The 18,467-nt window shown below is 36.2% G+C and overlaps 1 protein-coding gene across 2 annotated transcripts in view; it reads left to right on the forward strand.

Annotated features, from left to right (window-relative positions):
• The window catches only part of LOC144438887 (glycine receptor subunit alpha-2-like), a 62,635-nt gene extending 46,468 nt beyond the window's left edge, over positions 1–16,167 (forward strand). For both annotated transcript variants that reach the window (XM_078128114.1, XM_078128105.1), the window contains exons 6-9: positions 3,253–3,387; positions 6,055–6,284; positions 12,096–12,203; positions 14,929–16,167. In XM_078128114.1, coding sequence (XP_077984240.1) covers positions 3,253–3,387; positions 6,055–6,284; positions 12,096–12,203; positions 14,929–15,222 — 767 coding nt within the window. In that variant the 3' untranslated portion in view covers positions 15,223–16,167. The remainder of the gene's footprint in view (positions 1–3,252; positions 3,388–6,054; positions 6,285–12,095; positions 12,204–14,928) is intronic.
• The last annotated feature ends 2,300 nt before the right edge of the window (positions 16,168–18,467 follow it).

The following is an 18,467-nucleotide window of genomic DNA, read 5'->3' on the forward strand; positions in this document are numbered from 1 at the left end:
AACTGCACCAACAGACTTTACCGATAGAATATAATTTGGCAAACGTACTAGAAAAATACTAAACTACAACATTTCTATAGTTAAAGTAGAATTTGTCTTCTCCCTTGGAAGTTGTCTTGTGGCTATGAATAGCATTCAATGACATTCACGAAGAATGGTCCTACAGTTCAAGAACAGCATTCCCCACGTTTATCGAAATGACAAGAAGCTGTGTGAACTCCTGTTGAGTTTCATTTCTCATTGTATAGTAGTAAATCCAGGCACATGATAATTCCACAACTATTTTTGCCCTCTATAGGTTTTGTCATGACTCGTGAAGCGATTACTCTTCAAAGACGGTTTGAAAAGGTTATGTTTTTCTCGGGATTGAAGGTCTGATGCATTTCGAGCGTGGACAATTCAATAATCCTACAGTGGTCATTACTTCAAACTTGCTAAAGGCAATCACATCCATCAGAATCTGAAAATATGAAGTATTCCCTCCACTTGCTTGATTAAGACAACTGCCCCCAAATACTTGTACGAATTTTCTTATATTTGGCTGATGGCTACATTAACTACAGGCCACCGACATTAATAGAATACTGAATGTGATTGACGTGATGTGTAATTGACTGGCACATATGCCCTTACGTCCTCACAAAAAATTTGACATCCTACTTTCATCGTAACACAACATTAAATCTATACCTTTGCTGCATTAACTATATTCTATCTAGACCGTGGTAAACTTAACGCACTTCAACTTCAGGATGCGATTAGTTGTTTAATTTGCTGAGAAGCTGCAGGTAAACTGTCACACAAAATAGATTGCGTTTTAGTGTAACAATCAATATTTCTCCAGAGAAATCTGTCCACATATTTCCATATATGTTGTCAGCGCTTTGTTAAGGGTGGCAGATGCTACTATCTTGGGTCATATTGGAAGTAAGTAGTGCATCGGCAAATCGCCCTCAGCTTTTCAACTACAATCTTTTCGCTTTTCCGACAAACAAAGCTCAATATACTAGTTCTATGAATTGCGCTTTCACTTACAGACTTGTCCCGTCAAATTCCTTTCAGATATCTCCGTCAATTAGTTTGTGGTTTAAACAAGGATTAAAATCATGCTAGAAGTCCATTTCAAAAGTAAGCTGTGTACGCCATCAAATATTAGCATATTGATAGAATTTGAATTTTCTACCTGAGAGGTTCGGGTCTATACGGTTAGTGACAAGCGACGTTAGTCCTTAGTATTAAACTCTTTTGATCTGTTAAACGTTGGACATACTTTAATAAAATGGGTTTATGACAGCAAAGGTAGGAGCAAATTGTCGGATTATCAAATAACTTTTTTAGCCCTCGAACGTGTCGCGTTTTGATGCTTAGTGTGTGTTAATAATGCACTTTTTATAGTTTAGAGTTACGAGTGTTTTCAAAACACTACCACAGTCACGATTTCCGAAGATGTAATTCGATTCCGAACTCATTATTTTTTTCAAAGATTTTGTTAGTGTATGCAAACTTACAATGACATGATGTTCAACAAGGAACACAATACGCTACAAGGTTGCTATTCCTATTTCATTTTTCCGGATCTATTAAGATGAAATCATAAGGGTTCAATTGGTTATGATCTGAATTGTTCGACATATGTTGAAACTTTACTGCACATGTCAAGACAATATGTTAACAATGACATCACGAAACAACATACATGGACTAACTAGCAGATATCCACCTAAACATTCATATTCAATGACGAACCTTTTTGTGCAGCACATAATGTTTTCACCTCAATAACTAAATTCCAGCAAACGTCTTAAGTACGCCGGAGCGGTTTAACAACGTTACCCGAGGCAGTGTCGTGTCTTTTTTTACTTTCTGAAAGCATACTTGATGCCGCAATCAATACATATAATGGATGACTCGTTTCAAATTGTTGCGAATATTTGACGGTATTTGTCAAATGTTCACGTAAACAGATATCCAAAGTATTTGCAGAGAGGGTCTAAAGCATTTCGCATCGCCAATCACTCCGTATTGAGTGGTGGTAGTGATGACTATTATAAATTAACGTCACTCTATGTATAGAGATACTCTTGTATGAAAAAAGACAAATATAACCCAAACAGTTTACTTTAATTTTGCTTCTATGTAAAGTGTATTTGCTCATCTGTCTTTACATTCATGTGTAAACGACATGTGCACTATATGTACTGTCGTGATCGTGATGTGATTATTTTATCTAAAGAGAAACTACTTTCACCAGTGCATGGGTTATGATTTCACATTGATCAAACATCGACTGTTTAACTTACTTCGCGAAAGAAGAATTGTAACATTACATGTAATACATTTACATTATATTCGAAAATTATTCATTATCTAAAGATTTAGTGACAGAGCAAGGAGGTATCGTGTGTAGTTGTTCTGAAAGCCGCTTGACGTGATGCAGTGTAGCGAAAACATGATTATGAGGAATACGAATGTTTAAAGGTGTGAAACGAAACAGTCGTAGATAGCCTAAGAACACCTTCTGCTTCTCCTTGACAGATTCTCCTTATACACTTACATCCGGGATATTACTAATAAATCAAACTGATGAATACCGGCAACAGAATACATTTTACACTCAAATAGCAAACTGGTTTGATGAGCTAGGTTTAATATATTTGGACTATTGTAGTAAGCCCATCGACTGTAAACCTGTAGACGAGTAATGAAGAAGAATAAATGGCATTGTGACTTCCTTGGCGTTGTCTTAATTGATCAAACTGTAAATACAGTTGGCAAGGAACAGCTGCACCGATTCTTGTGTCATTATTGATTCACGGTAGCTTTTATTAAAAATCTATAAATTGAACTGTAAAGTGGTTACACAGTCTTGTCCTGTTTATCATTTAGCCTCGATTTCAAGTCAAACTCACCTTCGCCACCATGGACGTTCTTCCATCTACATCCTGACTTGCGAGTCTGTCATTTCCAACCGTCACGGTCCTTTGCCGAAATTGTCCCCTCTCAAGTTAGACAAAGATGGAATAAAGCTCGGATGAGTGCACATCTTATCTTCCTTTCCTAGCACGTATAGCTGGCGTCATCGTCTCTATAGCTTCCCCCAATTAGTGTCATTCTTTTCAATTCGTTGGTATCCTGTGATTGTTTGTAGAGTAGCGCCTGTCAACGTGTATTTATTTTGCTTGCTACATTTCTGAAACCATTTTATCCACTTGCTAATTCTCAATTTTTATTTTCTCGTGATTTCTCATTTAGTCGGATATACTATCCGGGATGTTCGTCTTGATTGGAGCGAAAATGGAGCACTTATGGCGCCAGAAGTGGTCATGTCAGAATTTAAAGTTAGTAGCCCCTATGTCGACCATCAGCTTATGGACTATCCGTCGGTTGGTATGTACTTGGATACTTTCTTTATTTACTCTCTTATATTTGACACGTGATTAATGTTGAGAGACACTAGAAAATGAATGCTTTTCGGAAACGAAGTCAGCTTGTTTACGATTGATTGACGGTATCCTGAAGAGTTACGATCGTTATAGTGCTTCACAATGATGCAACTGATTTCCCAGACGCCGTTGATCTTAATTCGACGTCTTAATTGCGTTACGAGATTAGACTGCCCCAAAAGAATAATGAACGTTTTAATATGCATCCTTAATAATGCAATTCAGATAGGAGAAAAAAAATATGTTGTGATCAATTATCTGGATATAGATAAAACTACCCGTCACAAAAATTGATTGGTTAACAAGAAAATTGTAAGTACATCAAAGGGAAGATTGCATAATTTGATGGAAAGCTGTATTGTTACACGGTATACTCATTACACAGTATGGATTGAGTATTATTGGACAAATCATCAAGTACCGCAACGTATTTAGCGAAGACAAGTTTGACAGAACGTTTTAATTTGGTCTGTCACGTCGACTCAATTTCGAATATTCGGTCGTCCCGTAATGACGCTTTCTTCACTCTAACTTGATTTAAAGCCATCTAATATATTAAAGAAATAAGCAAATGATGCGAAAGAAAGCTAGCTTATTTCATTGCCCTAGAGACGTCTTATTACGGAGTAATCGAGTATACAAAACAGGACAGAGAGATAAATTCGCTGATGTTTTTGTGCCACGATAATTTGTCTGTATTTTTTACAGCACATAAGCAATATCAGGCCTTGTTTGAACGGTATCAAGTAAATAATACACAGTGTACCTCAGGCTATGAGTTGAGATCGTTTGGTGATGTCGCTCGTGGAATTTTTTAAACAATCTCAACAGCGTTTCTTTCGCAATTAGAAGTTGTAGTCAACAGTATTTCAAAAAAGCAAATTGATATATCTGTTTTGATTGTATTCTATATTTCATGCGAGGAATCAAAATAACTCACTCAAAACGAATCGGCTGTTTTATTTGGTAGCAATGGTTTGGTATGTTGTTTCAATTAGACCAATAATAAAAAAAGATGAAAATGTGAAATAAACTATATCGAAATATTATTAGGCATCACAGACAACTGACCTTTGACCTTTGAAATAGAATATATATCTGGATTATTACAATTACAGGTTGTACAAAATGTCAACTGTGAGGAAAATTGAAATGTCTATGTGCAACCGCTTGATTTGACCGCAGATACGTGGTCGTGCTGAACTGGAATGAAATACGTTGAATGTCGTGTAATATTAATCAACTTCTTGGACAATTGTATCATTACTTTCCGTCTCAAAAACAGTATGATTGCGTAGAAAGTGGCAGGGGTTTGATAAGACCTAATATGTCTACTATTTCGCAAAATACCATATAGCCTTTGGTGCAAGACAGGAAAAGACTGCGAAGAGCGTCGTCAGATTCCCATATGCATGAATGTATCTTGCGTATGTTTCAATTTAGATACAAACTCGGATCACAACTACTGAAGCAGTAGCTTTTAACGTTGTGTCGATAAACAATTATAGATATACAGTTTTCTGTCGATAAATGGTTCAATCAATCTCAAATGTTATATGTGCACCTGTGAATACCAAAACGTGTCAAAGCCTTCAAAAAGAAAAAACCGTTTGGTGTGTTCTCAATCGTTGCCGACGTCGTATCTTTTAATCAGAAAGCCTATATGTATCTGACCCCTGAAATGTGTGGCATTCTGCAAAATAAAGGGTAGTTTACACGGCGCCTTTTAAATACCAACCTTTGCACGGGCCAACAGAACTGCATTGGTCAGTATTACTACGATCGTCGATATTGCGTGTGCCATACATGTTTGAAAGGGCACAGTTCACGACGCTATCACCAGGTAACTTTAAAACTAAAGTAGATAGGCGAGTAATATAAACAGGGGATCAAATTGTAAGTCAGCGTATCGATTTCAGCAAGAAAAAAACTCGACTGTTTGATTTTGTAAAAACAGCAGGTGCTCCTAGTGAAATGCATTGAAATACACATATTTGGCTGACTCTAACGACATGGCAATTAGAACCGTATAGTGCAAACACTTTGAGTCATTATTACCACCCGCTAAACTCTCAATAAATCCTGCGTCCACACTTTAAATCACTGCAGTCAAATATTAGATACGACAATGCGAGCCACGATTTATTCTACATGCCTGAATTCGTTAGTATGATTACCAAAAGATACCCCGTGTTACGAATTATCCCTTATACCTTCCTACAAAAATAATCACATTTCTGTCATGTGGCCTTAGAGAGCCAATTAAAACGTACGGGTACTTATCAGGTCTACAGAACACAAATAACAAGCCAAGGCCGAAGATTATTAACATTTGAAGCGTATGAAACCAATGGAAATGTGTATAAAATAACCAAATATTCAATAAAGTAAGAGCAAGTCAATACAACAAACTATCTTTTACTTGCATTAACATTTCAACGCTTTGGCTCTCCTGCTATTTATTATGGTCATTTTCAAATTATATCCTATTAAATGTACATGTATATGTTTATATTGGTATTTTTGTTAGGTAGGGTAGGAATGGAGGGAGGGAATAATTTTTTCTACTAACTGTAAACGTTTAACATGTAAATGTTCTGATCATTCGCAGGCAAATTTGATAAGTTGATATGCAAATTCGCTTTGCACAGAGAACTCATTTTCTATGTCATGGAACATTATGCTCCTTCCTTCTTGCTGGTTATACTGTCTTGGGTGTCATTTTGGTTAAGTATCGAGGCTACACCAGCAAGGGCCAGTTTAGGAATAACGACAGCGTTGACACTGACTACACTCAGTTCATCAGCCAGGGCACATATGGCTAAAGTCTCCTACACAAAGGTATGTAATATACTTAAAATGATATTTACCTCTATATCGGCTTTTTTTTTATTGTAATTGGTGTTGATTGGGCTGTATCAGATCAAATGTGACGGTATTTACTCGTAGACATTCCTATTTGATTTTCCATTTCTTTTCATACTTTGTTTTTAGTTTTCAGTCTAGAGAGTAACACATAAGCTGAATTCTGTCTGTTTATGAATGAGATTGGCATAAGTTGAGATTAACATAAACTATATATACAGCTTTACCCCCCATCAGTTGGAAGGAATTCAACTTTAGCGTACGTGGTGTCTACAAGTTCTAAGTACAAAGAATAGTCGAATATCGACAATAGTTTATCTCATCAAAATATCTTCTTCTGTTTGAAGGGCCTGTGATCAGCTGTACATGCCGACATTTATCTTGCTTGCAAAGATCAACGAGGTCCCATAAAGCCAAGAAAATTTGATAGATTTGACTATCGAAACTCTATCGAAAATACCCTTCAAGATAACTCTTGATTCTGTTTGACTGACTGAGCACCCTTTCTCACTGTCAATCATGCATCAGCTATTAGTGCTCAAATATTTATAAAACTACAGATACAGAGATTACAGATGCCGTGGATGAATGATTCATTCATTCATTCATTCATTCAACAGAATTATCTACAATCTCAAAAAGATTACATTGCTCTCCTTCCCTCCTCACTGCTTGATTCATCAACATTCAAAGTCTGAATCATGTGACGCACAGTCAGATTCATTGTATGTGTCAAAAGGGATAGCATTCGGCTAACACTATTTTGTATATTACACTTTGTGTATTGTAGACAACATCCTAAAAGCAGGCATATAGTGAATTCCTCATACATATTGTTACATAATATCAACGACGGCTGGCTTCATCATCAAAATAGAACAAACCAATGTATTTTTAATATTAGGATGGACATAGACTCCATGTATACAAATACTGCCCAATCCACGACGAAACAATCCATAATATATGCTTAGAATTAAATGCAATAAAGCATAGTCACATTGGTGTGTGGACATAAACCAACACCATATATGAAACACTAGTTTGAAATGCACATATTGCGGATGCAGTATGGAAAGCCCCTCGGTTTCTTCAGAAATTGGGAGCAACTTGTATCGTGGCATATAGGAGAAACAAATCCCACAACAAAATGAACCAGTTACTGTACTATTCACTACAGACCACAGTCTACAGAAAACAATGAGAAATTATTCGACTTATCATCTTTATTTCAAAGAAATCACAAATGAAAGCACACAATATGTACACTCTGGATAAAATCCCACTCGATTGATAATAACGTTATATACAGGGTAGTTTCGAAAAAGCTAACGGTAATTGTGAATGGATCCTGAAACTGGACTCAAAACCGCCTTATAGAAACCTTACAGAGAATAAAATCTCAACAATCCAGAAAAGTGCGCAAAACGCGCAATCTAGTCTACTTGTTTACATGCTTCGTCAGTACAAACTTGATATCAAAAGTGCTCTGACGAGTTGATTGAACTTGTGCACAGGTAAAATGGCTGCCACAATTTGCGGCAAACTTTCTTCTATCGTTGAATAAACATTATACATGACTTGTACATAATTTACATACGAATTTCTATGAGTCATAACGAACGACAAGTTGCGACAGTTCTGCGAACTGTTGGACCTTACAAAAATCTGTTTGACCGACGCTAATTTCGCACGCTGTTGGTATCTGTGGTATATAGTAGGAGTTTCCTCGACATATTAGTATACCAAATTATATCATCGAACCGATTAGATAGGATGCACAGTCTTTAGTTCTACCAATAGTAAATTATAGTTTAGTATTCTTCAGTCATTAGAATACTACAAACACATTTCAATATGCATAAAAGGTTACCCCGAAACACGTATAAACTCAGTTATGGTGTCGCGTACTTTCTTTGGTTGATGTGTGTAAAAGGATGATGGAAGTTTAATATTTGAGACAACCCAATAACGTGAAAGCTCAGGGTTACATATAGAATGAAGAATGCTATACTTTCTATAGATAAGTAGAAGCACGGCAAATGTACTTTAATAAGTTATACCAACAATCACTGACAACAGCATTCACATAGCGTCGAGTGTTCTAGTGTTCGCTGCTAGGATTAATAGGATGACCTCGCTTCGCTTCATTTATCGAGATTATTGAAAAGAATACCCACTGGATTGCATTTGCGGAGGGTAATGGAAGTCAAGTTACGTAAATTAAAAAGATGTCATGGGGCTTCTTGTGGTTGATAAATAATGCAAACAGGTAGTTAATATGTCAAGATAAGCAGCCAATCATAAAACATTCAAGAACAGAAAACCCGTAATTTGCTTCCGAGTACACAATTTTTCATATTCCAACACAACAAATGAAAGGAAATGACAGGACGCCGGAGTGACATGAATGCCGGCATTTTTTATAAATTGGACACAGTGACACTCCTTAAGGACAAAGACGTGTCTACAACAATAACTTACGCGTCTGAAACATATTTACATTTTTGTTAACATGACAACACAGATGTGATGACACATAGGAAACATTAACAAATCCTTTAGACTGCAAAGCATTGTTTGCAAGCCATACTGTCGGCACTGTCTCTCACCAAGCGTGATGCTAGTCAAAGCCTTCGGAATAACAGCCTCAATTGAAAACATGAACAGACCTATTCATGACTTGTGAGTTATCGTTGATGGACTCCCTAAGTATTTTCGATGTTTCTTTTATCTTTAAACCCTTATTATCTTCATTAATTAAATGTAGCTTGATCTTTATATGAAAAAATAAATAAAATTACGATTGCCCACAACGGGCCATATGGAGCGCAAGGACAGATATGCACTCTATAAACCAGAAGAATGTATATGTTTGATCTGAGATAAATAAAGTGTAATGACATTGTGTATATTGCTTATTTACCTCTACGACATTTCATGTCATGTCGTAGATCTTTCGTATATGCATGTCTTTAGCCAATGTATGTATGTGTATGTGTGTGTGTGTATGTATGTATGTATGTATGTATGTATGTATGTATGTATGTATGTATGTATGTATGTATGTAGGTAGGTAGGTAGGTAGGTAGGTAGGTAGGTAAGTGGGTAGGTGTGTATGTATGTATGTATGTATGTATGTATGTATGTATGTATGTATGTATGTATGTATGTATGTATGTATGTATGTATGTATGTATGCATGCATGCATGCATGCATGCATGCATGCATGCATGTATGTATGTATGTATGTGTGTGTGTGTGTGTATGTGTGTGTAGGTAGGTAGGTAGGTAGGTAGGTAGGTAGGTAGGTGTGTGTATGTATGTATGTATGTATGTATGTATGTATGTATGTATGTATGTATGTAGGTATGTAGGTAGGTAGGTAGGTAGGTGTGTGTGGATGGAGGGATGGATGGATGGATGGATGAATGAATGGATCAATGGATCAATCAATGAATGACTGAACTTGATGAAGATGACTAAATGCATATTTCCCGTCGATCCAAAGTAATGAATATGAATGATCATTCATGACAACATGGCGGAAAAATAAAAAAAATGTATGTATGTATGTATGTATGTATGTATGTATGTATGTATGTATGTATGTATGTATGTATGTATGTATGTATGTATGTGTGCGTGTGCGTGCGTGCGCACGTACGTACGTTTGTATGTATGTATGTATGTATGTATGTATGTATGTATGTATGTAGGTAGGTAGGTAGGTAGGTAGGTAGGTAGGTAGGTAGGTAGGTAGGTAGGTAGGTGTGTGTGTGTATGTATGTATGTATGTATGTATGTATGTATGTATGTATGTATGTATGTATGTCGGTAGGAAGGTAGGTAGGTGTGTGTATGTGTGTGTGTGAATGTATGTATGTATGTATGTATGTATGTATGTATGTATGTATGTATGTATGTATGTATGTATGTATGTATGCATGCATGCATGTAAGTAGGTATGTATGTCAGTGTGTGTGCGTGCGTGTGTGTGTGTGCGCGCGCGCGCGCGCGCGCGTGTGTGTGTGTGTGTGTGTGATATTTTGTAGTGGGAGAGAAGTAATTTGAGAGAACAGAAGAGGTTAAAAATTTATATGGACAGACTGATGAGTAGCACATGTTTGAAATTCAGTGGGTTTTTTTCATCGTACAATCGTACACGTTTCCTACATGTCGGACTGAATGACGAGCAGTATTATCACTACTAATGAAAAAATCTGTTAAATGTAGGAAGCTATATAACAACATTCGTGGAATGTAGACCCGACTAGAAATCTATTTTAACCAATTCAAGAAAAAAAATGTATTGACTGGAGTATGTACTCGTAAACGAGGTTCACCGTGGCGCCGGTACTTTACACAAATTAGAGACATTATAAAATGTCGTCCTTAAAGAGTAATGAAATTATTTATGAGTAAATTAATCAGCGTGGTATGATTAGGAAGTTCTCAATGAAGTCTTAATTTATAGTAATTTGAATTGACCGTAAAACCAGTCACTATACTAATTAATGTTAAAGCGGCAATCACAGTGATTTAGAATGACACGGTGTCATGTACTAACGAACACGGTTATGGTGTCTTGCAAACCTTTCCTGACTGCTGTGCTAATAAATTACCTAATGAGGCAGCTGCGTCAGGTTCTAAAATATACATAACCGTAATTTCCAATCTAGCAGTAAATCGAGTTATGTTGTTATTACTTACTCATGTCTATTTATATGATCATTAAATGGTTGAAATATTGGAACTGGTGATAAATAACTGCACACGTCAAACCAAACATCGAAAACATCTTTAAAAATCGTTCTTGTCGATTAGATGTAAATTATTTCGATATTTGCATGGCGTAACACAAACTTAGTTATTGCCTATGCATTTATTTATAATGGTTCCATGTGAGAATTCAACTTTTACACCTTCGTCACGAATCAATGAACAACATTTATTGGAGCTGTCATTCACAGGTCATGTTATTGTCCTTACATTCAGTTCTCATAACCTTATATTTGGTTATAAATTAATCGGCAGCAGTTACTTGCCAGACTTTTATGTAAGGTTTAATTGCGACTGATTACTCAATACAGGGTACTATCAGGGGACTAATTCGCATTTACCTGTGTATGTTCGCCGTGTTCCAGATCATAAACGATCAAAAACTATTAATCACACAGGTAAAAGAGAGGGGTGAACGGACTACATAAAAATACAACATCCTCAATTTTCGCATACCGTCCAATGATTTCATAGTTAAGGTTTTAACGATAGCAATATAGTCTTATTAAGGTTTAGATGGTAGTTTCAGAATATCATATATATATAATGTATTTTTGATTTTTTTCTTTTTCACGACATCTTTTTTATGCGTCTCTCTATACTTAGAATTCTGAATTAAATATGCAAGAGGAAAACTAACTTTCTCAGAGATATTTAAAATATTGTAATTTAATGACTGCTCGTTCATTTAATTTGCACACGTCGAGTTTTCGACTAATGGTACCATGAATAATGGTTATTCAAAATTACAGGTTGATTGGTCGGGGCATATTTGTAAGAGCAGTTTGTAGATTATAACAGATGGTGGTATTGACATGGAGTAATATGTGAGGGCATGTTGGTTATATAGATAATAATCACTATTGCAATATTTGATCAAGTTGTGACGTGTACACATAATGTATTCGTATTCCTTGGCACAACAAAAAACGTGCAATTTAAAGATATTTTGTGTGTTTTTGGGATAGTATTAACTTACGTGTACCTTATTTTTGTTTTGATAGGCCATCGACATATGGATGTTGGTTTGCTTGATATTTGTCTTTGCCGCATTATTAGAGTTTGCCCTCGCCAGCTATCTAGCCAAGAAGACAGAAACCCTTCATTGTTCGGTAACCGTATATATTGACATATTCAAACAATTGTAGACTATTTAATGGTAGTATTTCCGGATTGCGATAACACATATGTCAACGTTAACACTTCGTCATCATGCTACATTCCCTGTTGCATGTTGTCTGCTTTATTCGAGTTTTAGCCTTAGCCTGAAGTGAGTCGAAATTCATTGCAGAGAGTACAACTAAGTCGATAAGCCGGGGGCTCGTGTAATTGTATAGGGTGTCTCAAAAGTTTGGATCCCTGAAGAAGTTCGAACGGGGTTCTTCTCAGGTATATAAACTTTTTGGACACCCTTACAACCGTTCGTCGTATTGGAATAATGGTCTCGGCTTCACGCAGTTGGATTATGTAGCTAGATCACGTGGTATGCAGCACCACCAACACATTCAGTATCATGCGAGAACGTTTTATTCTTTTCTCACATTTAATGTACTTTCGACCAATCTTCCCAACGGGCATTGCCAACACCTGATCCCTCCTATGTATCTCTTGTTACTCTCAAAGATGCTACGCGATGCCATATTCATGCCAAGCAATTTCATTTTATGACCGCAAACTTTGGACATTGACTAATTGAACAACCGTATGTATCATATAATTATCTCGATAAAAAAATAACGAACTGTACGACTCGACCCTGATTCAGTACAATTTAGCAGACAAAGTGGTTATTTGTATTTAGCATTAACTAGCTGCAATTTTCCGGAAAAACATATATTTTCCCAACGGCGGAATTTTAACGGGCTAAATGAAGGAATATTTGGAATTACCGACAAGGCAAAATCTACTTTCGGACATTGACTCAAATTTATCAAATGTAAAACTGGTTTTTATCAACTCTGTCGTAAAATTCAGGATATAAACTAATTACTTGAATTGCCGTTCGTTATTTTATGAGTCTCGTTTTTGCGACAGAAGGCATTCAATTTTAGGATAGCCTGCCAGATTCTCCGTCCACCTCATATAAATAAATATGTTCCACCCACGACACTAATAAAGGCTATAGGACTAAATGTGAAACGTAAGGTTGACCATACGTTGTTAGAGACGTCATTGCCTATGCTCGGATTAAACGCGACTGGAGGTTTAGGGTATCAGACTGTCATTTTTACATATACGGTTGGTAAAATGGGCAGAAAATGACAACTAACCATGGCTTTTAAGAAATTGAGAATGTTAAATTTGTTAAGTATACGAACAGCACAATTACGATAATCGCTACATTTTCATTTTTTAAATATTACCCAAAGCGATGTGAAGCCTGGGTGTATGTGAATTTTAATTTTAATTTTTGACATGATATTCAAGTCGTTCTAAATCATTTTGTATATACCAGTTTGAAAGCAGCAGGGATTTATTTCCAAAATAAAGAATCACTTAGCTTGATGTAGACGCACCTTGTCAAGTCAAGTCACCAAACGGCCAACTAGCAAGTGTAATAAGCTGTACCCGGGAACCAATTTCTTTTTCGTTTTTAATGTTAATATATGCTAATATCTGCCTACGACTTAATGTTAATATATGCTAATGAGTTCATTTTCTTGTTATTGGAAGATAATCCAAACAGACCGAGTTCTTTTAAAGCAAAGTATCTAGATGACGATTTAACCGAATTTTTAATAAAAATGCAGTTAGGTAATTTTCTGCAGGTAGGTGTATGTAATAGATGACGGATGCCACAACTCATATGAATTGCACGTACGGGATAGAGAAAACAATGACATTTCTAAATATTGACTATTTGCTACTACATATCAATTCACTTATCAATATCATTTGCTTCTCGAGGTCATATATATTTAATCTATCAAATTAATTTTACTTATTGTTCATATATTGCTTTCATTATCTGCATGTCATTTGTATGTTTCTAGGATATTAATTCAGTTACTCTTACTTCTTGAATTACTAAATCGTTTATACATACAACCATACATACAACCATACCACCATACATACAACCATACATACAACCATACAACCATACAACCATACAACCATACATACATACATACATACATACATACATACATACATACGTACATACGTACATACATACATACGTACAACCATACATACATACATAATACATACATACATACATACATACATACATACATACATACATACATACATACATGTTCATACATACATACATACATACGTATGTACGCACGTACGTACGTACGTACGCACGCACGCACGCACACACGCACACACGCACGCCCGCACATACACACACACACGCACGCACGCACGCATGCATGCATGCATGCATGCATACATACATACATACATACATACATACATACATACATACATACATACATACATACATTTTTTTCCCGCCATGTTGTCATGAATGATCATTCATATTCATTACTTTGGAACGACGGGAAATATGCATTTAGTCATCTTCATCAAGTTCAGTCATTCATTCATTGATCCATTGATCCATCCATCCACCCACCCACCCACTCATTCATTCATTCCGTCGTTCGTTCCTGCAGCCAGCCAGCCAGCCAGCCAGTCAGTCAGTCAGTCAGTCAGATAGTCAGTCAGTACAGCAAACATATATTTGCCGATCCATTTTCTTCAATATACAACTTTTGATCTGAATTCATAATGTAGCAAATGTCATTCATTTGTTACCTAATTTCAAAATTCCATATCTGCTACAGTCTCTGATTGAAGTTCGTCGTATCTTTCCTTTCACAGGACTATTTTTCAGAAAGCAGCATACCATTACGCCATTTAGAATTAAAAGATTATACAGCAGTGCGGACACCTGAATTAATTCGAACAGATTTAAGGATTAATTTGGAAGAAGGAAGATCGCCGGAATCTGCCAGGGACGCCAGGCGAAGAGGTTACAGAAGACTGTCTAGAACAATTGATAAATATTCAAGGGCCTGTTTTCCTCTAGCATTTGTATTTTTCAATGCTATATATTGGCCCTTCTACCTCCACAATTACTACGATGCTGTTGAGATCGATGGAACACACGCTTAGTATCACGGATTGTTACAAAAATACCAAAACTGACTGCAGTGAATTTGTTTGACGCAGAACACATTATATTATTGATGTTCATCTATAAAAATATAGACGTGTACCCTAACAATGGCTAGTTGCACGCATAGTTAGACATTACCTAGTTAATTCAGAGTCGCTAATGATAACTGCTTTCTTCATAATGGTGAACTCCACTCAACAGACACGGTGAACAGTCAATAACACTTTAAGAGAAGGGTAAGGGGACTTTTGCTGTACTACTTCTGAGAACACTTGCTGGATGGAAGCTTATGGGTGACAGAAGATTAATAAGAAGTCAAATTGTACAACTAAGGATCTGCAATGACGATGCTTGGACCCGTGTTTGGTCATGCACATGTCAATTTACATTACAATAGACGGTTTACATCACTTCAAATATCTCACCCATAAATGGCTGTTTTATATGGCTGAGATGACGATAATTTGAATTTTTACCATTTAGTGGTATACTACATATATATAACATTGGTTCTCACCATACCATGCACTCGAGTGAAACTTTTTGATGAAAAAAAAATTGACTTTGTACATTTTGGAGATGTTGAGTAGAACCGCTGATGGAGGCTCCTTTCAACGCCTCCTTTATTAAAGCGTTATCCGGTTCTATATTATGTATAGTCTGTCCTGTCACAATCGTGTTATTTTAGTTTTTAAGTTTTAGTCGTCAGAGTTCTGATTTTAGTATAGATAGTAAATAGAAATGTACGTGTAATTTAGCCGAGCGTTCTACCATAGGCTATACAATTAATCACTGCTAGCCAATTCTGACGATGCTGTCGGGAACAATTTCCATATCATGCAATCTATATGATTCAGTTGACTCTTATAAGATATTAAGATTTAAGAAGTAATTAAGTTTAATATTTGACAGTGGGACAAGATATTAATAAAGTAACCATTGATAGAAAAGGTCAAATGTGGTGGTTATTTCGACCATTCATTACCAGACGCCGAAAAAGAGTGGTGAATCAAACTTCAATTTAATGTATTCGCCGTTCAATTGAACTTTTGGCTGAGCTCGGAATTGCCAACAGTGTTTGAGTTTCATACCACGGTTTCAGACTAAATGGAACCCACATTTCGGTAATATTATATAGCGGCTACTTATACATGTAAATGTCATTTTCTACGTTAATCATGGTCAACCTCTACCTTTCAGATTGTAAGTTTAAAAAACAATAAGTGCCACCATCTGTTGTTGGTGTTTTGAGGCCTGGGACTAATTCAAAACACTGTGCTGAGATAAAAGTAAAGGCGGCAATCAAAGATGTCTCACTGAAAACCGCTGGCAGTCATTCCAGGAAGATATACGTTCTGGACTTTCCATTAATTTTCAAAAAGGATTAATATATCTCCTATAGATGTCAGACAAGTAAAAACTTTGCCTAGAGATTGAAATTAAAATTTTAGTACTGAATGGTGGTCTATCACGGAAGTAATAAAACTGCATGATTTGCCCTATTCTGTCAGTGTTGGTGTAGCATAAAAGTCTTCCCGCCAAGGCTATGGGGACATCATTAAATCGAATGTTAGACGTGCACTACCTGTAACAGTATACAACTGAGAGAGTTTGAAATATTAAAGGGTATACTCAGGGCATCTTGACTGAAAGGCTGCTATCTTGGCAAGATATTGAATGATAACGATTGCAATACGATGCATACACGACGACGAATCGACCATTCCTACTTATATCTTAGCATTTGAGTATGAGTAGTTTTACAACGATTGTGAAGTGATACTTCTCAATGTTAGTAATTATTAGGACGAAAATAAAATAACAAACTGTATTTCTAACTTTACCAATCAATTGAGACGTCTCCTAAACATTACGTGTTACTATTAGGAGCACAGCAGGGATTGTTGTAGGCACATTTATACTATAGATGATGTTTCCTACAGAATGCCTTAACCTGAGCAGATATTTGGTCGCCATTATATACGTTACACACAAATATCGCATACTATTACGTTACAAGGGAAAATACACGACGTCACATACAAGTATTCATTACGCCGAAATGGTACATGCTTTATAGCATTTGACAGCTGGGTAACTACCGAACAACAACAGTAAATGTTAACTCACATAACAACACCGTATGATGGATTGGCAATTACATAGATAGCCCCTACCACGTCATTTGAACCTATCATTGCACTTGCAAATGTAATAATGTTGAGATGGTTACGATATAATTTTCCTTGCCTGTTTAACGCTTAACCTTTGACCTTAACGAAGCGTTGTCACTATGATCTATTTAACAAGAGCGGGTTTACATACAGTACGTCATTAAAACCAAAAGAGCTTTGCTAGGACTTACGTCTATAGTAAGTGGACTGTGGCATTCAAAGCAGTTTGCAACTCCTTGTTATGCGTAAATGTGTTTATTACTTCTTAGAACCAATTTTGTAAAATTTGACTAAGTGAACCTCTCACCGTAATGTTCACACAAAACTTTACTTCTGTCAGTTTATACGTATAATGAGACACGGGTAGAACACACAAAATAAATAATGCTCGAAAATACAATTACACAAAGTAACTACTGAATTTAGGTCTGCCTGTACGGGGAAATATTGCATGTGCTATATCACGTGTGAGGCCAGCAGGTTAACATGCTAAATGTATGCTCTTTGTTTCATATATAAGCTTTGAGGAAATAATTTCCTTTCTACAAAACAAACACACAACGCAACAATCCGTATCAAAACAAAGGAACAACCTCAGCTAAAATGTGTGAGTTAGCTATAACAGCCGACTACAAAACCATATAATTACTTGGTGCGACGTTCATCAGATTATTCATCAAACAGTAAACAATCCTAGGCATACAAAAAGGCAGCTTATCGTGACTGAATGCGAGAAGTATCTTTGAGTTTGTCAATGAAGCTATTAATAAATATATGGTCGTCAGGGAATCGATGTCAGCCTATACTATTTACAGTTGTCTATCGAACCTTGAATGAAGATCAATGATCATGTGAGTTGTTAATCATAAGCAAATGTAATTAAAATGACTGTAAGCACACAGTTTGAAAGTTGAAAGTACTATACGCAGTATGACACCGTTTTAACCATCTAAATGTAACTGAATTTATTAAAACTGTCTGTCACGTAATCATTACAGGTATAAATTCTCAATGATTTTTTCAACATCTGTTACGCCTTGGTTTTTGACATCATGCTGAGTTGACGT

The sequence above is a fragment of the Glandiceps talaboti genome, chromosome 1, assembly GCF_964340395.1.
Source record: "Glandiceps talaboti chromosome 1, keGlaTala1.1, whole genome shotgun sequence".
Lineage (NCBI taxonomy): Eukaryota > Metazoa > Hemichordata > Enteropneusta > Spengelidae > Glandiceps > Glandiceps talaboti.